This window comes from Dromaius novaehollandiae, chromosome 3 (genome assembly GCF_036370855.1).
Source record: "Dromaius novaehollandiae isolate bDroNov1 chromosome 3, bDroNov1.hap1, whole genome shotgun sequence".
Taxonomy (NCBI): Eukaryota; Metazoa; Chordata; class Aves; order Casuariiformes; family Dromaiidae; genus Dromaius; species Dromaius novaehollandiae.
This window is the reverse complement of record NC_088100.1, coordinates 51,837,140-51,855,720: the sequence shown is the minus strand read 5'-3', so window position 1 is coordinate 51,855,720 and position 18,581 is coordinate 51,837,140. Positions and strand designations below refer to the sequence as shown.

The window sequence follows — 18,581 nt, the reverse complement described above, 5'->3', positions numbered from 1 at the left end:
CAAGCAGTACTATAAATGTGCTTTATGTTTTGCTTTCTTAGTCTTTTCTTAAAAAAATCTACTTTTTTTGTCCTATTAACCTTCTGAGCACTGAATTCGTGTTGGGAGAAGTATTCACAGTAACTCCAAGACTTTTTCCTGACTGATATTAGCGATTTTAACTATTTAGTCTTGCCATTCTGTCAAGAAAAGGCAGGGAATAGCTTTTATGATTTGTGAGAATTTTCTTTATTTCAGATGAAAACACATGGTGAAAAGCAGTGCAGCCTATTTTGAGACCAGGTTCTTGGATTATACTCAAGAAAAGCAGCACAATGTTTCTATTTTAGTAGTATTTTGATTATGGTACTATAAAAATGAATGTAAAAAATCAGAGTTAGCCGAATTATTATATCATGAGAGAAGAAGTCAGGACTCCTGTCTTCTATTCCTAGCATGCTTGCTAGATTTACTGTAAAATTTTTGTAGAGCACCTTAATTATGTACTTTATTTTCTATACCTATAAAATAAGGTTAATACTTATGATAGGTGTTTTGAAGTTAAATGACATAAATTATTCCAAAATTTAGAGTTTTATTGGGACTGATGTTTAAACTCATATCCAGTTAAAACCTTTCTAATCGATGTCTGTTAGAAATCCTCTGACATGCTGTCCCACTTTCTTTAGACTCTTCACACACGCATGCTAATAAGTTAAAAAAATCCAGATATATTTCTACACTTTCTGGAATAGAACTATTAGCTTTTCTCTACTTCTGTAGAGATGATAATGCAGATCATGTGAAGCCAAGCGTCTACTCCTTCTGAATTTTCTCGGCTCATATTTCCTTGGACTTCTGAGATGCATGAGATTCATGTCTCCTCTGTCTCAGAGAGCTGATGAGAATTGGTAAGAATGTTCAAGCCCTCAGCTTTCAGTCTTGCTTGAAATACTTTTCCTGTCTAACAGTCTGGGCATTGTTTAGCCTCAGTGACTCAAGATTTTGAAGAAACAGTGACTCTGACAGGCAACAACCCTGCATCTTCAGCTAAGCTGTCAGACTGAAAAAAATCATGCTTGCAATCTGCAAGCCTGTCATTTTCTATTTTCTTTGGTGGGGCTCTTCAGACTTTCTGTATCAGCACAATTAACAAAGGATAGAACATTATATATTAAAAATGTTACATTCATTTCACTTTTGACTAGGTTAGAAAATATGATGCTAAAATAGATTCAAAAGCCTGGGGGAATGGTAGAAATACCATCTGAATAACCAACAGTCATTTACACAGGAATACAATTCCTCAAAACAGGATCAGCGTCAACTTGGTGTTCAGTAATTGGAAATTCCCCAAATGGGAGAAATACAATCTGATTTTTTTCCTCCGACCTGTACTTTTCACTCAGCCAAAGTTTGGTTTGTCAGACTTTTGAAAAAGTAAATGCTATTAACTACATATTACTAGCATCACAACTATTCTACTAACATGAAAAAGCAATGAAAACGCCACAATACTGTTTTTTCTCTTCCCCTTAACTCATTTGCTGCCACTCAAAGATTCCTCTGTGTTCTGTAAATTACTAGCCACCACTGCTCTTCCTGCAGGAGCGACAGAGAGAGAGGAGATTCCAGCCTGCTGTTCTCCAGCGAGCCTCACCACGTGTACCCAGAACAGCAATTTTCTCATCCGTATGAACTTGAGGCAGAATCCTGCCATGTGTTACAACCTCAAGAAGAGAAAAACATGCCCATTCCGACTTTTTAAAAAACTAAAACTTTTGCAATCTTCAAGTGAGAAGGCACCCTCATTCTTATTGGCTCCTGACCTGGGATAAACTTAGGACTGTTTAGTTAATTTTATGCTTAAAATGGCTTTTATGTGGCCAGTTTAAGGATCCAGAAACTGGAAGCAGGATTATGTCATGAAAGAAGGAATAGGAGTACATATAACTTTCTGAGTTTAACATAACTCGTGTTGTATCAGTCAAACTTGTGTTTTTTGGTACAGGGATAAGAGGGAGTCACATTTTGTTTATTCCTATATGAATTATTAAACAGATACAACCTCTCAAGGATAAAATAATTGAAAGTATACACTTTCTAGCCTGTTGCTGAGGCAGTGAATTGCTAGATAAAAGTAAATAGTTTTATTTAAATATTTCTGTAAATTGATAAGGTCATCTTGGATTCAAATGAAACATGCACTTAGGACTTAACAGCATACTTGCTACATGAAATATTTAAAATAAATTCTCCTTTGCAGGATTTGCAAATACCATAACGTGTATCTAGGATGATCAAAAGAAAGGGTGGCCTATTTAATGAGGGGAATGAGAACAGCATGGTGTGTTTAGTCCAGCAAAATAAAGGCTGTGAGGGGATGAGATTGCTGTCTATAAATACTTTTGGCAGGGGATACACACAGGAGAGAGAGAAAGGCTACTTAAGGACAATATTTGCACAAGAAGAAAAGATAGATGCAGACTGGTCACAAAGAAATGTAGGCTGGAAATTAAAAAAAAGGCTTCCACCTGTTAGAGAGGTTTCTATTGGACAGCCTCCCTATCAGCAGCAGCAAGGGGCAAAACGTTTGCTGACAAAGCATGATCAGTTTATGGAAGAAAGGATAATGTGGCTATTTGCAGCACTTGGGAGCTGGGTATGGGTGTAAGCTAGTATAGAATTAAGCTGCCTTGACTTACAAATGTCAGCCTAGCTGAGCTTCTGTAACTGGGTGTGCATGTAGGTTGCCCTCTTTCACTGATGAACTCACAATGAAGTAGAGAGTCTTGTCATTGCACGGCAGAACTGACAGAGGAGAAAAGCAAAGGTGTCAGTTATGAAAATGCAAAGCAAAAATTACATTGTTTTGGTCAAAGACAGCAACAGGAACTTTGTAGAGTTTATTATTACCAACAGGCAAGATATTCCTTATTCCTTGTGACCTTTAAGACTAGATTACTACATCTAGGTAACATAACCTTCGATGTGGATGTGCTTGTCTTTTTAAGTTGATGTCCCTTCCTTCTCAGTGTTGGATTTGATTACTAGGTGACTAAAGACTTGAAAGCTTTGCAAAAATTTAAATGCTCTATTTTTGGCAAATGTCTTTAATGTTCATGCTGAAAGATAAATGGTCCTCTCTCTAAGATGTTTAGGAAATTTGCCAGCCCATGACCAGGACTTGTTCAGAAAGATCTGTATTTGCAACTGCAGAAAAAAAGTATCTGTAGTTCTCTGGAAGACATTACTTGGGTAAAGGAATAATGAAGTTTTTTGAGAATTCTGATTGTTAGATACCTGACACAAGGGGAAAGTTAAATCATCTGTCATCTTCTGAAAGACCTAATCTCTTCGAAATGATTATATACCTTCTGCCACTGTTTGAGAAATAAACTTCTGGTTAGGACATCATGACTTAGCTATGCACTAGTAATCACACATAGTATCTTACTGTGCAGCTGACTCCTCCCTTCGCTTTGTCAGTGATGGCAACTTCTCATCAGCTAGTCCACCCCTCCATACAACGTGTGCTATGCATTGGAAGAACTTTCCATTTAGCTAACTAGCTAATGCTGGCTGTGCAGGTGGCGAACCGAGATGGTTTCCTTACGTGTACAGCCTCCTTCATTTATTCTCTTTCCTTTTTCTAATTGCATTCACTCAATGCTGCTTGTTATACATTGAGTACACAAGGCAGGGACTGTTTTATCACTTGCTTGTAGGGCAGGATATAACCTTGATATTTGATTAGTTCTCTATGGTGCTTCTGTAATGCAAATGAGCTTGCATGGAGTAATGTCTTTTTCACAGGGAAAACCCTGAAGGAGAAAAATGTATTGGAAGAGAACATTTAAAGGCCTAAACATTCCCATGCACTCAAAATATGTAACATGAATGTCAAAGTAGTGCCATATTAAAAATCTATGTTTAGGGCTGAAGGGGCAAACCCTTTTAGTGAGGATATGTAATACTAAATCGTCATTAGTAGGAGAGGGTTAGTATTTGCACACAGATGCTGCAACCTGTCCCTGTGATTCTTAGTATGATAAAAAAAAAAGAGCTTGTTTAGCCACGACAGGCTACACCCAGCCGTTTTCTGAGAACTCGCAGTAACACTGAACTGCACAAATACAAACGGCACCGTGAACCTAACTGAGCTCTGAACGCGTCAGCCTCATTCGCCATCAACCGCAAGCAGCCCCACAGCGCGCCCTCCACGGGGAGCCACGCGTGACCCCTCACAGCAAAGGGACGAGGCGCTCGCGCTGTTGCCTGACGATGCTGCTGGCGAGGCCGGGCCGGGACCCGAGAGCCCCCGGCGGCGCCCGCGGCCAACGGCGGCTGCCGCCCGCTGCCCAACAGCCGCCCCCAGCGCCGCGCCGCCGCCCTTCAGGCGAGCAGCAGCTCCCCCTCGCCTTTCCCCGGGCTCGGTGGCTCCCTCGAGAGAGCCCCCAGCCAGGCCCGGCGCAGCGGGACCGCCCCCGCCAGCACCAGGCGGGGCGACCACTTGGACCCGCCCCGCCGCAGCCACCCGGGGCCGCCGCTGGGGAGCTGCCGCCCGTCGCTGGGGCGGGGCCACGCCGGCCAATCAGGGAGCGGGAACGAGCAGAAGGGCGGGACCAGGCCTTGAGTGGCAGCTTGTGGGATAAACAAGCCGCCGCGCTCTTTGGCGACCCACGGCCCTGTCCGCGCTGCCAGGCGCGGCGGCGGCGGCGGCGGCGGCGCGGGCAGGCAGGGCGTGCGCTCTCCCCGCGAGAGGCTCCGAGCCGGGCCGTGCTCGCCGCTCCCGCCTCTGCCCAGCAATGTGAAGAGTCAGCAAGTTCCCAGCGGCCGCTGAAACGCTCTGCATCTCCGCGGGTCGTAGTGCGCCGGCGCAGCCTGGCCAAGGGGCGGCGCGGAGCATGCTAGGAGCTGTAGTCCTGGCGCCGCCGCGTCCCGCCCGGCGCGCCGGGGCCGGCGCCTGCAGCTGCACTACGACTCCCGGCATGCGCCGCGCCGCGCCGCGAGGAGCCTAGTTGAAGCGGGTGGCGGCGGAGCGCAACCCCTCCCCCCCGCCAAAAAGCCCCAAACCAAAACAAAAACAAACCGCCCCCCCCCCCCCAAAACCCCGGAAATGGCGGTGCCGGGAGGGGGCTGCAAGTGCCGGGGGTGCTGATCCGGCCGCCCGCCGCTGCGTCTCCCCCTCCCCCCTTCCCCGTCCCTCCCCGCCCATGGGCGAGACATGGACTACGAGTTCAAATCCAAGCTGGCGGCCGAGCGCGAGCGGGTGGAGGATCTGTTCGAGTACGAGGGCTGCAAAGTGGGCAGAGGCACCTACGGGCACGTCTACAAGGCCCGCCGCAAGGACGGGTAAGGGCCGCGCCGGTCCCGGGGCGGCGGCTGCGGCCCCCCCACTCCGGGCAGCGGGCCCGGCCCCCCCCCCCCCCCCCCCCCCCCGCCGCTGGTCCCGGCAGGCGCCCTGCCCTGCCCTGCCCTCCCCTCCCCTCCCTGGGCCTGGGCACAGACCTGTCCCGAGCCTGCTCGCAGTCCTAATATATATATATATATTTGTATTTATATATATATATATATATATATATATTTTTTAAACTACAGGCAGTGCCAGGTCTGTGCGTGCTGAGAGCTGTCGGTGTCAGGGCAGCGCTGGCGTTGCCACGGAGGGAAAGTCAACCTCTCAGATCTGGCCACCTGACCCATGCCTGCCTTACTGCTCTTCCCCCTGCTCTCTTTTTTTTTTTAAATTTTCTTTTCCCCCCTGTCCAGGCTGCCTGGCTTTTAGTGGGCCTGGCTGTTGTGAAATGCGGGCAGTCTGCACTGCTTCACACCCGCCAAGGCCCCCGGCGCATGGCCATACCTCTTGGAGGGTGGCGTGTCAGCGTGTCACTACCCTTATTATCTCATTTGTTTCTTCATGCTGCGTCTCTCGTCCTCCACTTCACATTTTATAGGACCGCGTCCACCTTTGGCTACTCCATTGCAAGAACTTGCAGGGGCTGTAAAACCGAGCAAAGCCCGCCAGACCGCAGCTCCCTCCTTCAGGCAGGCATGCGTTGGCCTGAGCCAGGGCAAAACCCATGAACCGTTCCATCTGTGTCCTGGCTGCCAGTACCCAGGTGAACCTGGTGTTGGGGCGGCCTCGGTTTTGCAGTGCCGTTCAGGTGTTTCTCGCAGGCTGCGTTTTGTGCAAGGGCAGCTCCTGGCACTGGGCCGCGCGGATGTGTGGGAGATGTCTCCCCTTTTCCGTGTGGAAGCACCGCACCTGTCCGTGCTTCTACCTGCCTGGCTGCAGGCTGGATCCAGAGCGGTCACTTAGCCATCAAGCCCACATGTGCTGCCCAAGCAGGTCTTGCTTGTTTTTTCTAGTGAGAAGACAGCTGACTGGATAGCCGTCCCATGGATACCATTTTCACTGTGCTGTGCATTGGGAGAGTGATGGATAACTTGGATTGTTGCTCAGGATTGCTAGGTGCAGCCGCTGAAGAGCAGTCCTTCCGAGGCTTCTCTAGGGTGCCTGTGCAGGTGCTGGTTCTCAATATGACCCTTGTCTCTTAAAAAGAGCCATTAAGCACTATTTCAGTGTGGTATATGAATAGTGCACGTGCATAGGCTTCGTTTATAGAAACGTTCTTAGCATACTGTAAAGTTTTAAGAAATGTACTTGTAAGTCTGAGGTTATATCTTTCTACTAGAAAACTGAAGAGCAGTTGTCTTCCATGCAGGCAATTGAAACTTTGAAAAAGAATTGACTGAATATGGAAAAACAGCATACTTTTTTTCTTTAAGGTTCTGGGAGCAGTTAATGCTGCTTTAGGTTAATAGTGTAGTCCAGGGATTGTTTTGGTAGGAGTAAATTGCATTCATGTGTGTCTTGAAAGTTTAAGCTCTGAGTTAAGAGGATGTAGTATCAAAGAGATGAATAACTGAAAGGTAGCACGCTAATTCAGGTGGAGGACTGAACACTGAGAAATCTGAGCTCTGAGTCTGACTGCAGCTTGCTCTTCAATCTTAAGAATAATAAAGACAGTTAACTTTAAAAAGAAACTTTAAAACCTTTCTGGGTATTACAGCTGCCTCTGAGCTCCCCTAATAATATTTGTGGGTTTAGTAGTCATGTTTTCTTTTTTTTAAGTTTATTTATACATAAGGATATATGCGAGGAAACTATACTGTAAAACACACAAAATGCTGATAAAGTGTTTTCTGCTATTCTTTGTTACAGTAATCGTACAATTACTATTTGTAAGAACAGCATAAAAAAGATAGATAGCTTACTCTGTTACAAAATAAATTGTTTGATGTCTGTCTCTGACTTACCTGCTTCATTTCTTTCACCGGTGACAGAATTGATTCTGAATCAGAATTGATTTCTAACATTGATATTAGAAAGTACCATAAGGGACATGTCTTCAAAATCCATCTAATAATAATACTAGAAATACAAATGGGAAGCAAAACAAAAGTAAACATAGCAAAAAAAGGTAGCTAATGCGTCAGAATTGGAGATAACCTAAAGGAGACCTTGAACGGCAAGAAGGCTAGCTGATAAAAGGTAGTGAAAAGTTTCAGTAGGCAGTCAATTAGATTGAAGTGCAATATAATGTGATGACACAAATACATACTGTACCTCAGAGGTTTTACTTCATGAAGCATGGAAGTGGGTTAATCTTACTTTTTTGTTTTTCTTTTCTTATGGCATCAGTGAGTTCAACTCAGTTACTTTTGTGTAACTTCAGGAACTTTGTGATATGTAAAGTGTGAACAAGTTAGAAAAATATCTCATCATCTCAATCACTAAAATGGAGTGATTTCCTTATGAAAAAAGCCAGCTAAAATAAGTCTACAGGGAGGAGGATCTTCAGCATTAGTTCTTAACTGACAGGTCCTTAATGACAGAGGGAAACTGTTTTCCAGTGCTGGCAATGGAAACCCAGCAGTGATGCATATTTATATTGTGGTGATCACTGAGGGATTTTGAGGCTCATGTAAAGGGACTCTTCTCTTGCAGATCATAGAGACTGTTTCAATATTTCAAATCTGCAAAGCATTCTTGTATAAACTAAAAAGATTCTGGCTACTTGCTTCTTATAGTCAATTTACAGTCTCAGGAGGCTGAGGGCAGTAAGAACCTTGTAGCTCTGCAGAATTTCCACTGAGAGCTTGTCACTTCATGTTTCAAAAACTTGGCATATAAACTTCATGAAATAGTAAAATGTGTTTATATGGAGCTTGGCAAGCTGTTCGATAAAATGCTTGTAAAGAAAGTGGTTGCATTGCTTAGATCTCAGTGAATGGCTTGGGCATAAAAGCAGTTTCCAGACATAGTAACAACTCAGTTTGGCTTTTTCAGCCTTGAGTGGAATATCATTTGGGCATGTTTCTAGTGAGCTGATTGATTTCTGTGAAAGTTAAGTTTTCAAAGGCTTTTTTTTCCCTTTTTTTTTTTTTAAATAGACAGTCAGGTTTGAACAATGCTAGTCCGACACTTGCATTTACTGAATGAGCATATTTTTAAAGATGTTGAGCACCTGCAGTTCCCGTTTACTTTGGTAGTGTTTGTGTGGTCTGATAAGGTCTAGAAGTATTACCCTCCTTATACGTTTAACTAAGTTAGGCACCTGGGTTTGGAAATCTTTTATTAATATTTTCTAGCCCTTCTAGACTATAGAGATAGGTTTTTATATAAACTGTCTGGTGTTTTATTTCAGTGTACACAAAAACTGGACCAAAGGCTGGGGGGGGGGGAAATAGCGATAAAGAGATAAACCTTATGGTTGCAATTTAGTTGTCAATAGTAGGTTTTTAGTTCTTTATGTAGCTGGAAAATCTGTTACAATTTTTCTGTGTACATTTTGCCTCAAAACATCTTGTTGACTAACTTTTTTTGGAGGCTTGTTCACCTTTGTCCAATAAATCAAAGTATGCAATTTTCCTAGTCACGATTAGGAAAATGTGATTAGTTTCATGTCTCACCTCTCCTCATTATGCTCCTTGCTGTTTCTTTGATCGCAGTTCATGCCACAACACTGTGGTTAGTTGGTTGACTTCATACCTCTTTATCGGGGCGATGGGAGGCAATTTTCAGGATGAAGTGAGGGCTGGAATCTCTGTTTTCTGTTGTATGTGCCTGAATTATTTCCTTTCTCTCTTCAGGAGAGATCAATCTATCAGTTCAGGCCACCAGTGAGTATTTCTGTTCCTTCACCTGTGTGTGTGTCTGCTTACCTGTAGGAGGATGTTTGGACAAGTCAGCATGCCGAAAAGATGCCGCTCCTGATTAGTCAGGAGCAGGCAGGGAATAATGGGATTCCCAAGTCGGGTAGGAAACGGGCCATTCTGTTCTTTGTTCTGTAACACCAAGTGCAGATATAAGACTTGTAAAAGCTGAGGCTGGTCCTGACCTCTTCGTGTGAATAAAAGCTTTCTAGTTATTGCTGTTTCTGCTTACCTTTAAGCAAACATAACTGAGCTGTCTGCTTTCTTTCACACTACTCTATGGCTATGTTATTTCTCTTTGGCTCACTACCTGGGTTTGGACAACAGAGGTTATTAAAATAAAGTTACAAACTCTGTCTGTGTGTGTATTTTTATATATATATTTTTCTCTAAATAACCATGTACTTAGTATTTTTAACCCAGATGTGTTTCAAAACAGCTTTTAAAAAGCTGGTGGGTGTATTGGTCTTGTTACAGAAGGAGTGACAGTGATGGACTTCCATGGTCATGGAAGGGCCGTAGCAGAAGGGCCAGGAGTGTTCCTCTTAGCAGCTCCCAGGCTTGCATGCTGTTCGGTAGCTAGTGCTGCTTCTCTAGGCCATCCTGCCATCTATACTTTGGCAAGTATAAAGAGTTTGAGCATTGCCCTGTACTTTACTGCAGCATTAGAATCACTGATTGATTAATACATCGTATGAGCTGAATGAATAGCATAGATTTATAATGCCAATATAATCACTCTTTTTTTTTTTTTTTTTTTTTTTTTTTTAAGGAAAATCACTACTTGTAACTGTCAGATGACATGGTTGTTAACAGTGTATCTGTAACTTTCAAACCAGACATTAAGGCTAGAACTGGCTTTGCCTTAACTGCTAAATATGGAATTTCCTTTTGGAAATGGGGGAACAGTGGTACAAGTTCATAAATATCATTGTAAGGTACAGGCATAGGAGGAGGAAAAGGTAAATGAAATTGATTTCTTCCCCCTTCTCTCCCCACTGCAATTTATGAGAACTGTAAGCTTGTAACTAAAGAGTAGGCTGTTTTCCTCCTCTGCGTGATGTTGGTGAGCGAAAGTGTTCATGTGAAATTCTGAACACTGGTCCAAAGCGCTTGCAGTCTGTCAGTCCACAAAAGTTGAGTGAAAGCTAGGAAAAGGGCATAGGAAAGAAAAGATGGGGAAACGCATAGCTCAAGCAAGTGTATGATCTAACCTAAGAGTGCCAGTTTGGGTGTTGTAGTTACACTAACTTTCTGTTAGTGTTTTTCTTTTTTTTTAATGAATGTTACTTGTTTAAAGCACAAGTGAGAAATACTGATAAAGGATAATGATAAAGGGAAAAATAGAATGCTGTGAGGCACAGCTGTATTGGGAAAACAGGCTTTCTACTGGTGAGGCTTGCTGCGGTTGGGATTTCTTCTGCTAGTACAGTGTAGCTGTGTTGTTCAGAGGTTGTATCTAGTCGTGTTTATGATTGAAATCTCTATGGTGGTAGAAACTGTATGTATAGGACAGGCACAGGTAAGCTATTTTTTGTGTTAAATAACAAATATACTAGTATAGCAATAGTTTGGTACAGTTCTTCCCATGTTGTTATTCATGATTGAAATTTCTCAGGTAACGTAGCACATGTATGTGAGGAAACTAAACTTGCATTGGAGTTGACTAATGTTGCAAATCAACTTGCATAAAGTTGTGCGTAAAATCACAGGGAAACAAGTCTGTGTACTGTAGGTGTGTATACTGCAGTTACATTTGCTCTTAGAAAGGCAGTTCATTGATGTGGCTAAGATTATACTCTTGAATGCAAAGCTGCAGTGTTATGTACCAATACAAGTACATACTTGTAACATATTTCAGTCTAAAATATGTTGTTTATTTAAATCTCATTCTCTGTTGACATTGTTTGTCTTGGATTTAAAAAAATTGAGTTCTCAGTTGTAGTTGCTGTTTGCTCAAATAATCTGGTGGCAGGCTAAAGCGCAAAAGTATTGACCTAATTCAGAAAGCATTATGTTTGGTCCTGAACAATTACCTTCTGTGCAGCAAAATCTCTACCCATGATCCTATGTGAAAAGCTGTATTTTATTTCTCACTGTATATTGTCATCAACTTCTTTCTTTTTTCCTCCCCTTAATGAAACTTTTTCTCTTGGGGAAGGTAGAATGGCTTAAAGCTATCACCATAAACTCTCAATAGCTAGGTAAACCTAAATAAGTAGGTTTACATGCAAATCCTAAAAATACTTGTTAGTTAGTTAGTACTGAGTGCTTTTAATATGTGTGAGAAGTCCGTGATGCATTCTGATTAAAATCAGCTAAATTAGGAAGGGATCGAAGTATTTCGTAATTGTGCCCCAGTGCGAGCTGGTAGTGCAACTATACTGCAGCTCTGCTTCCTGCCCAGGAAGGCAAAGTGCTGATGAGTGATTTTTTTTTTTTTTTTTTACTGCTTCCCACAGGCTCTTGCGTATGGTCTCTCCACTAGCTATTTGGTGCTGCTTTTACTTTCTCTGAAGCCAAGCGTAGAGATGGGTTGCGCAGCCCATGGCCTTTCAGGGTACAACTTGCATTAAGCTGGTGTTTCATTTTCTCCCATGACAAACACAAATGTATTGTGGTGGTGGTAGGAGACTGAGGAAGAAGTGAGATGAGTGTGGGTGATGAGAAGCAGAAGAGGTTGCGTTTAGGAGGGAAGAAAAAAAATTGCCCAGCTTGCAGACTTGCTGTGTAAGTTAGCCTATAATAAGCTAAGAAGGAAAAACTTTCAAGATTTAGTGTTTGCTTTTGGAAGAGATGAAGAGGATAAGAAGTTTCCTGTTACAAGGTGGGGAAGTTAAGTTTTCCAATAATGCTGCAGGAAAAAGAGGCCAGAGCTTGAGGGGGAAGAGATTCCTCTCTGCACCCCTCTTGGTAGAAGGGGCAAAGTAAGGCAGAGCAGGCGCGAGGTCAGGAGTTCAATACTTCTCATAGAAACTATGTGCTGTAGAAATTTAGTGTGTAAGCGTATTTCAGGGTCATGTCATCTAATCCACTGTATCGTAGGCAGATGTGCTATAAAATTTCTTTCATAAATTTACTTTCAAGATGAATGTTATCAGATGCATGATGTGGAGATTTTTTTTATTAAAAAAAAAAGTGCTGTGATTCACAGTGGTACAGATTTATAAGCGCACTCGACCAGAATTTCTCTGAAATATCCTGACCAAATTTCACTAGAGCCTTGTTCAGTAACAGTAAATTTTCCCATATCTTTTGAAAATGCCTCCTGGAAGAGTGCTTGTCTTTTCCATGGCCTTAATCAAACTCACGGCTTAGGCTGGGGTTAGAGGGCTTCTGTATTCCTCCTCTGTCTTTTAGCTGATGCATTCCAGCTTGTGAAATAAGATTGCTTTTATGTACGTACACTGCTGCTTCAGGTCTAGTTCAGGAGGTAGTGTGGTCCGTGTGTATGCTATGTAGGAAGGGATCTTTACAAGAAGCGACTGTCAGCTCTTGCATTCTGCTTCCCAAGAGGTGTCATGTCTTGAGCTTTTTTGCTGGCATTCAAGAACTGACACAGACTGCATATTTCGGTCTCTTTGGCTGAAACAAAGTATTAGAACTTAAAAAGATTTATTTGTTTCAATAACAGTGTGTTTGCCTGAAGGAATTCTGAAACCAGTCCAGGACAACTGCTTTTAGAACAAATTGTCTAACTCAGCATGTGACTTTAGGAAATAAAGAACAATGTCTACTTGTATAGCAAATAAAGAAACTTTGCTGTTTTGAATTGACTTATGAGTGAAATGTATCGGAATAATTTAGGTTTATAAAAGACCTCCCAGCTCTGGGACTGTGCCTTATATGTATCACTGAACTGTAAGTTAGATGACTGACAGATAAAACTGTTAGTTGATATTAGAAATTATTATACCTCTTGTGAACTTCAGTTATCTCAACAGATTCAAGAAAAAAGAGAAACCTCTGGAATCAGTCAAATGTTATCAAAAAAATCTTGTGATAGTCTTGAAATCGACTGATAGCTACTTCTCTATGTGAATTTTTCATTAATATTTTCTTAGACTTTTCTGTGGGAGCACAGTTCTTTGGCTTAGCTCTAACTTTTTTTTTTGAGAATTCATGAAATAGTACATCTAACTACAGACACTGCCTGTCTGAAAGGAGTGACGTGGAGAAGGCGTTAACTGACCTTCACAAAATTGGTGTCTGACTTTTTTTTTTTTTTTAATCAGAAAACAAAAGTGTCTTTTTTATTGCGAGAAAGATTGGAGGAGCTGAGAATACTGAAATAGTTGATCTCTGAAGGGCATTAGTCATGTTTGCTACTGCCTTTTCTGGAATTAACAGTTTTGTTTCGTAGATATTCTCAAATGGGGCTGCTGCACAGCTGCTTGTTTCTCTCTCAGTTGTCATCTGTTCTCCACAAAGTTTCTGGTCTCAGAAAATTTTTGGGTAGTTCATCTGGTAGATGAAACACATGGGCTCAGGCTTTCCAATAGGCAAAGCAACAGTTATAGCTTTCAGTGCAAGCTAGGAGTGTTGGATGACTAACTGAAGGATAAGGGATCTGGTCTAAATAAGAGTGCAGACGTTAATTGGGACAGCCTCAGACAGTATGGTTTTGAACTTAGGCTCCCATAAACTGAGCCTTGCAAGTGCAGCAAGGGGGTTATTTTGTTGTTTTTCATTCCCTGCTGACTTAAGATGTTATTGATTTCTTTTTAGAGTCGAGTGAAAATGAATGTTACAGGCAGTTGACTTGGAAGCAGAAGCTAGATCATCTGGAATGGAAACTACATCCAGAGGTAGAAAATCTTGGTAGAGGCTACTTTTGCTATTTTGAAGCCATATATCTGGTTTCCTCGAGCATGAACTGCAGAAAAAGTCAATCCTTATATGGCCAGAAGGTATTCTGTCTATTCTGTCCCCCTTTCTTTCCCTGTCCTAACCAGAGCACCCAGGAGCATTCGCACAGGTAATGCTGGGACTCTGTTCAGACTGTGATTGTCCTTGACCCTCCTACCTCTTCAATATGTCGTGGAGCCCACGTGCCCAAAGGGAACGGACAGTGTGAAGGCCACTCGTGCACGAAATTCTAGCAGCGTGAGATTAGCTGTTTGACCCTGAAGGGGAGTCTTTGGAAAGAGGCTTCTTATCTTGCAGACACAAGTCCATGAATTCTGCATGTTCAAAGGTGTCTAGACGAAATTCTCACCTGTCATAATCCTTCTGTAGATTACCCAGATTCAGGCTAAGATTTAGCACCTTGTGTACTCCAAAAATGCCATGTTCATTGCTTTGTGTTCATTATCTTTAGCGCAGCTGACACTGGACTTTGGCCTGTGTCTTTGAATGTTTCTTCTCCTCAAATACAGAGTTCCTGTATGAGTTGTTGCTGCCTTCTCAAGGGCAGTAGAGACTTCAAAGTTAGCTTTATGGTCATACCCCTGATTAAAACCAGTCATCCTAGAGGACAGTCGGTTGTTCCTTTGCCCGACTCTGTCATGCTTCAAATGAGAAACACAGGCAGACGAATTATCAAATTTAATTTGACCTTCAGTTGAGGTGAACCAAAAGACCATTAAAAGTTGAATGCCATTTATTTTACCTTTAGCTCGAGTTCAGTGATTGGAAAAAAGTGCCAGTGTAAAACTTTATCCAAACTATGCTCTTAAGCTACTGAAAGAGCGAAAAGCCTGCTCTCACTGTGGGATGACAGTTTTAAAGTTCAACGAAAACAGAACCTGGCTAAGATTTCCAGGAACAGATATAATCGCTGACTGAAGACCTTGCTTATGGGGAAGCAATAAGACATTCTTAGTCAGCAGTTGAAATAAAGACATCTGTAACTGTTTGAAATCCTGATCTCCTGACATTGAAGCGAGGAATAAAATGAAGGTACTCCATTAGCAATGTTGATTTTTCTGCTCCGGAATGAATTAAGTTGGACCTCACGGTGACTATGTAGATTTCTGTTCCAGTCCTTATATCTTTCATGAGGATGTCTTTCAACTTGGCAACTTTTCAACTGCAGGAAATGTACCATCTCATTCTGCCCAAACAGATTGTTGGGTCTTGCTGCTTACTAGTGATCCAGCTTGCAGCTTTGAACTTAAAGGCAAGTTCATCAGCTAGGAATTGCATCTCTATTGTGTTAATAAGCTTTCATGTAGCCCTAATAAATTCAGGATTTCACATTAGATCACTTGAGTTGGAAAGGCTGAGGAAAAGAACAGAAGTGGTGCGACAGATCTCTCGGGTAAATCTGGGTCTTCTACGTGATTTAGAGGAAGCATTTGGTTATGTCATGAGATAGAAAGGGAGAACTAAATAACTGCAGTTTTATGGGCTCTTGTCCTTCTGATAGCTCTTATATTGAGTCCGTAATCTTTCTTTGTTCTACCACAGGTGAACCTAATGCCTAATAAGGGTTTAGAAGAAACCTGTGTTCAGTACATTTCAAACAATGCATTGGTGTTTGAAACCTGGTGTTTTCCTAGTAATTTTTCACTTATCCAAGCAGTGGCATTTAGTCAGATATGCACCAGAGCGAGAGACATTATGCACATTAAGCTGGTCACAGCTGGGCTGTATATTTACAGTATGTTTTTACAGTATGGATTTAGAAAATTGCTAAAACAACAGACGGCTAATGTTATTGACACTTCTGGTTAGCACAAACATTCTCCTAAGTGATTTTTATGAAACAAAACGGCAGGTTCTTTTTGACTTAGTCTAAAGTACATCTGTGGCCTTGGTGTACAGTTCACTGATAAATCTTGTTACCCCTTTATTTTGTAGGGGTTTTTTTTCCTCCTTACTGCTGCTCCTTATTTTAAGGTAACAAATCTCCACATGCAGAATGCCTTCTGAAAGGGATGTATTTCCTAAATCTGTTCATCATCTGTAATCAAGCATGTCCATAAAGAAATACGATCAGGTGCAGCTCCATCCCTTGCTTCAGTATAGCAAATATGGGAAGAAATTATCTGGAGTGACAGAATAATTTTGCAGTCTTCAAAGTTTAATGCAGACGCTTCCATTTTTACCTTTATAAACAGGCTGTCAAGTCTGCTTATGCCAATCTGTTATAAAAGAAACCTAGTCGTATGAAATTCACGGTTCTCAGTCGCTCAAGATACTTTGGAGCCAGTCTAATTTTAGCAATGGCAACAGCCCTGTGGTTGGTTGAGGTCTCTGTGAATCTTCATCAATAGATCTGGAGTGACAGTGGCAGTGACTGAAGTCATGCTCTCTTTCCTTACAAATAAGAAGTTTTGTTACAGTAGTGTGAAGGCCAAAATTTGGCTAACATGGTTTCCAATGGTCTGTTGTTACAGAGATCTTTAAAAGCCTGCCTGTGGTTGTGACTGTCAAACAGTCTGAAACCGTTGTTAGCAATCAGGAGGTATCTATGCTATAAAGATTTGCCTTTAATTTTCTGAAATAGAAGTTACGGGAAAGGAGGAAGAGGATATGCTTAGATTACATCTAGTGGTGCTGGAATAGTTCCAGTCTTCTTATGTTGATATTAATAGAGACCTCTATGCCACAGTCCCAGTCTAATCAAATTATAGTTATGTCATAGAAAATGTCACCAGTGCTCGGATTCAAACTTTTGTCTTTTATTAATCACCTAATGTCTCTTTTTCCTCTCATGTAGAGAACACCTACCACAGGCGTTGTGAAGATAGCTGAATTTCATTTTAAAGTTATTTAGCATCTTTTGACAGATTCTCTAGAAGCGCTCAGCATAAGGATGTGGTGTTCAAGGGCAGGCATCCTTACATCACCGAAAGAACCTGACTCTGTCTTTAACATGCGTGTTTCCTTCTGAGTCCATATACCGGTTTACAGAGGAATAAACAAACAGAGGAGTATTAATATTAATAGTCCCATATTAATGGGCATATTAATAGTCTGCTTTAAAGGTACACCTGAATATATTCTGTAAATACTAGAACAAAATCAGGTTACAGTTCTATTTCTAATAAGATAACTGCGATAACACTGAGTGTCTGTTTATAGTGTGATGCCAATGGTACTTTAGGCATGAGCCCCTTTACATGCCTGGGATGTGTCAGATTCTCCAGCAGGCTAAGCTCTGTGTAGTTGTTCTCCTGTGTATTTCATGTAATGTACTTAATAAAAGTCGAATTAAAAAAAAAAAGTCTGTCGTAATCAGTTGCTCTATATTTGAATGTCTCTGCTAATTTATAAACATAATTTATTTTGTGTGCAACATTGATAGTAGTGTTAATTTTATAACACTAATTTCAATAAACAAAATTAAGAAGTTCTCCATTTCTTGGCAGAATTATTGATTTTTTTTTTTTAAAATTAAAAAATATCATTGGTGTTGAAGTTCCCAGATTGCATTATGAAGCCTGAGTTTGCCTTCTTTTGGGCATGCATTTATGCAATGACATCAACAAGTCCATGCAATTACTGGAGTATGAAGTAGCAAGCTACGCTTAGAATTCAGGAATTTGACATTGTTAGGTTTTGAGAGGTGTAACCTCTAAAATTGCATAAACTTCTCTGCCTTTTACTTCTGCTGCGTTTGTAGATTCCAGAAGGGCTTCGTCTATGGACTTCAAACCTTAGAGACAGCAAGGTGTTTGGCAGAAGGTAAAGAGAAGTGCTGCCTTCTGGTGTCAGTGTATGTACGTGCTGAGGTAGCTGCCCTTGGCTGGGATTTTTTAAGAGATGGAAGCTGAAGGAGAGTTTAGTAGATCATAAAGCAGTAAAGCTGATGATCTGTGTCGTGTTCAGGCTCATTTAGAAAACTGAGGTTATAAGGAACTTTGTGAGAGAAAAGATTCAGAAACATAGTGTAAAGTGTAACATATTGTTTCCGTTCTGAAAATTGTGTCCCTTTGGTGCGCTTGGCTCATTCTTGGAGATTCTCTTTTTGTTCTATAATTCTTTTTATATTGCATAGTGAAGACTTGTCTTGTTCGGTATGGGTTTGTGGTCTTTTCCTTCCCCTGCTCCCCAGTTCTACTTGGAGTTTTAGTTCCAGAGAAGATAGTCAACTAATTTTTTTCAATATTTTTCCCCTCTCAAGTTTCCTGATACTGAGATGCCTTAATATCTACTAAGGTAGAGACTGAGCTCTGTTTTGTGAGGTTACCTTTTAAAAATTGTTTGAAGCTTTATTGTTTGTTAAACTCTTGCCTTTTGACCCAAAGATACTTGGTCTGGTAGTGCAGCTATTATATGAGAAAGGCACAGATTATTCAGGTTCACCAGTGAAAATCAAGAAGCTTCGTTTGATCGATATGTCTCTAAACCATAATACTCTAAAGCAGAGCTTTGTTTAAAAAATTGCTCATTAATGTTACTTGATAAAATAGTATCTCTGTTCCAGGGGTTGA

At 41.6% G+C, this 18,581-nt stretch overlaps 1 protein-coding gene across 3 annotated transcripts in view; it reads left to right on the top strand.

Moving 5' to 3' along the window:
- Positions 1–5,059: 5,059 nt before the first annotated feature.
- CDK19 (cyclin dependent kinase 19) overlaps positions 5,060–18,581 on the top strand; it is a 133,567-nt gene continuing 120,045 nt past the window's right edge. Inside the window, exons 1-2 of one of the 3 annotated variants that reach the window (XM_064508883.1) lie at positions 5,215–5,334; positions 13,927–14,006. Coding sequence is in view for 1 of the 3 variants with exons in the window: in XM_064508882.1 (XP_064364952.1) it covers positions 5,207–5,334 (128 nt within the window). In the remaining 2 variants the exon portion in view is untranslated. Of the gene's footprint in view, positions 5,335–13,926; positions 14,007–18,581 lie in introns of all 3 variants that reach the window. The other 2 variants (XM_064508884.1, XM_064508882.1) reach the window with 2 other exon arrangements.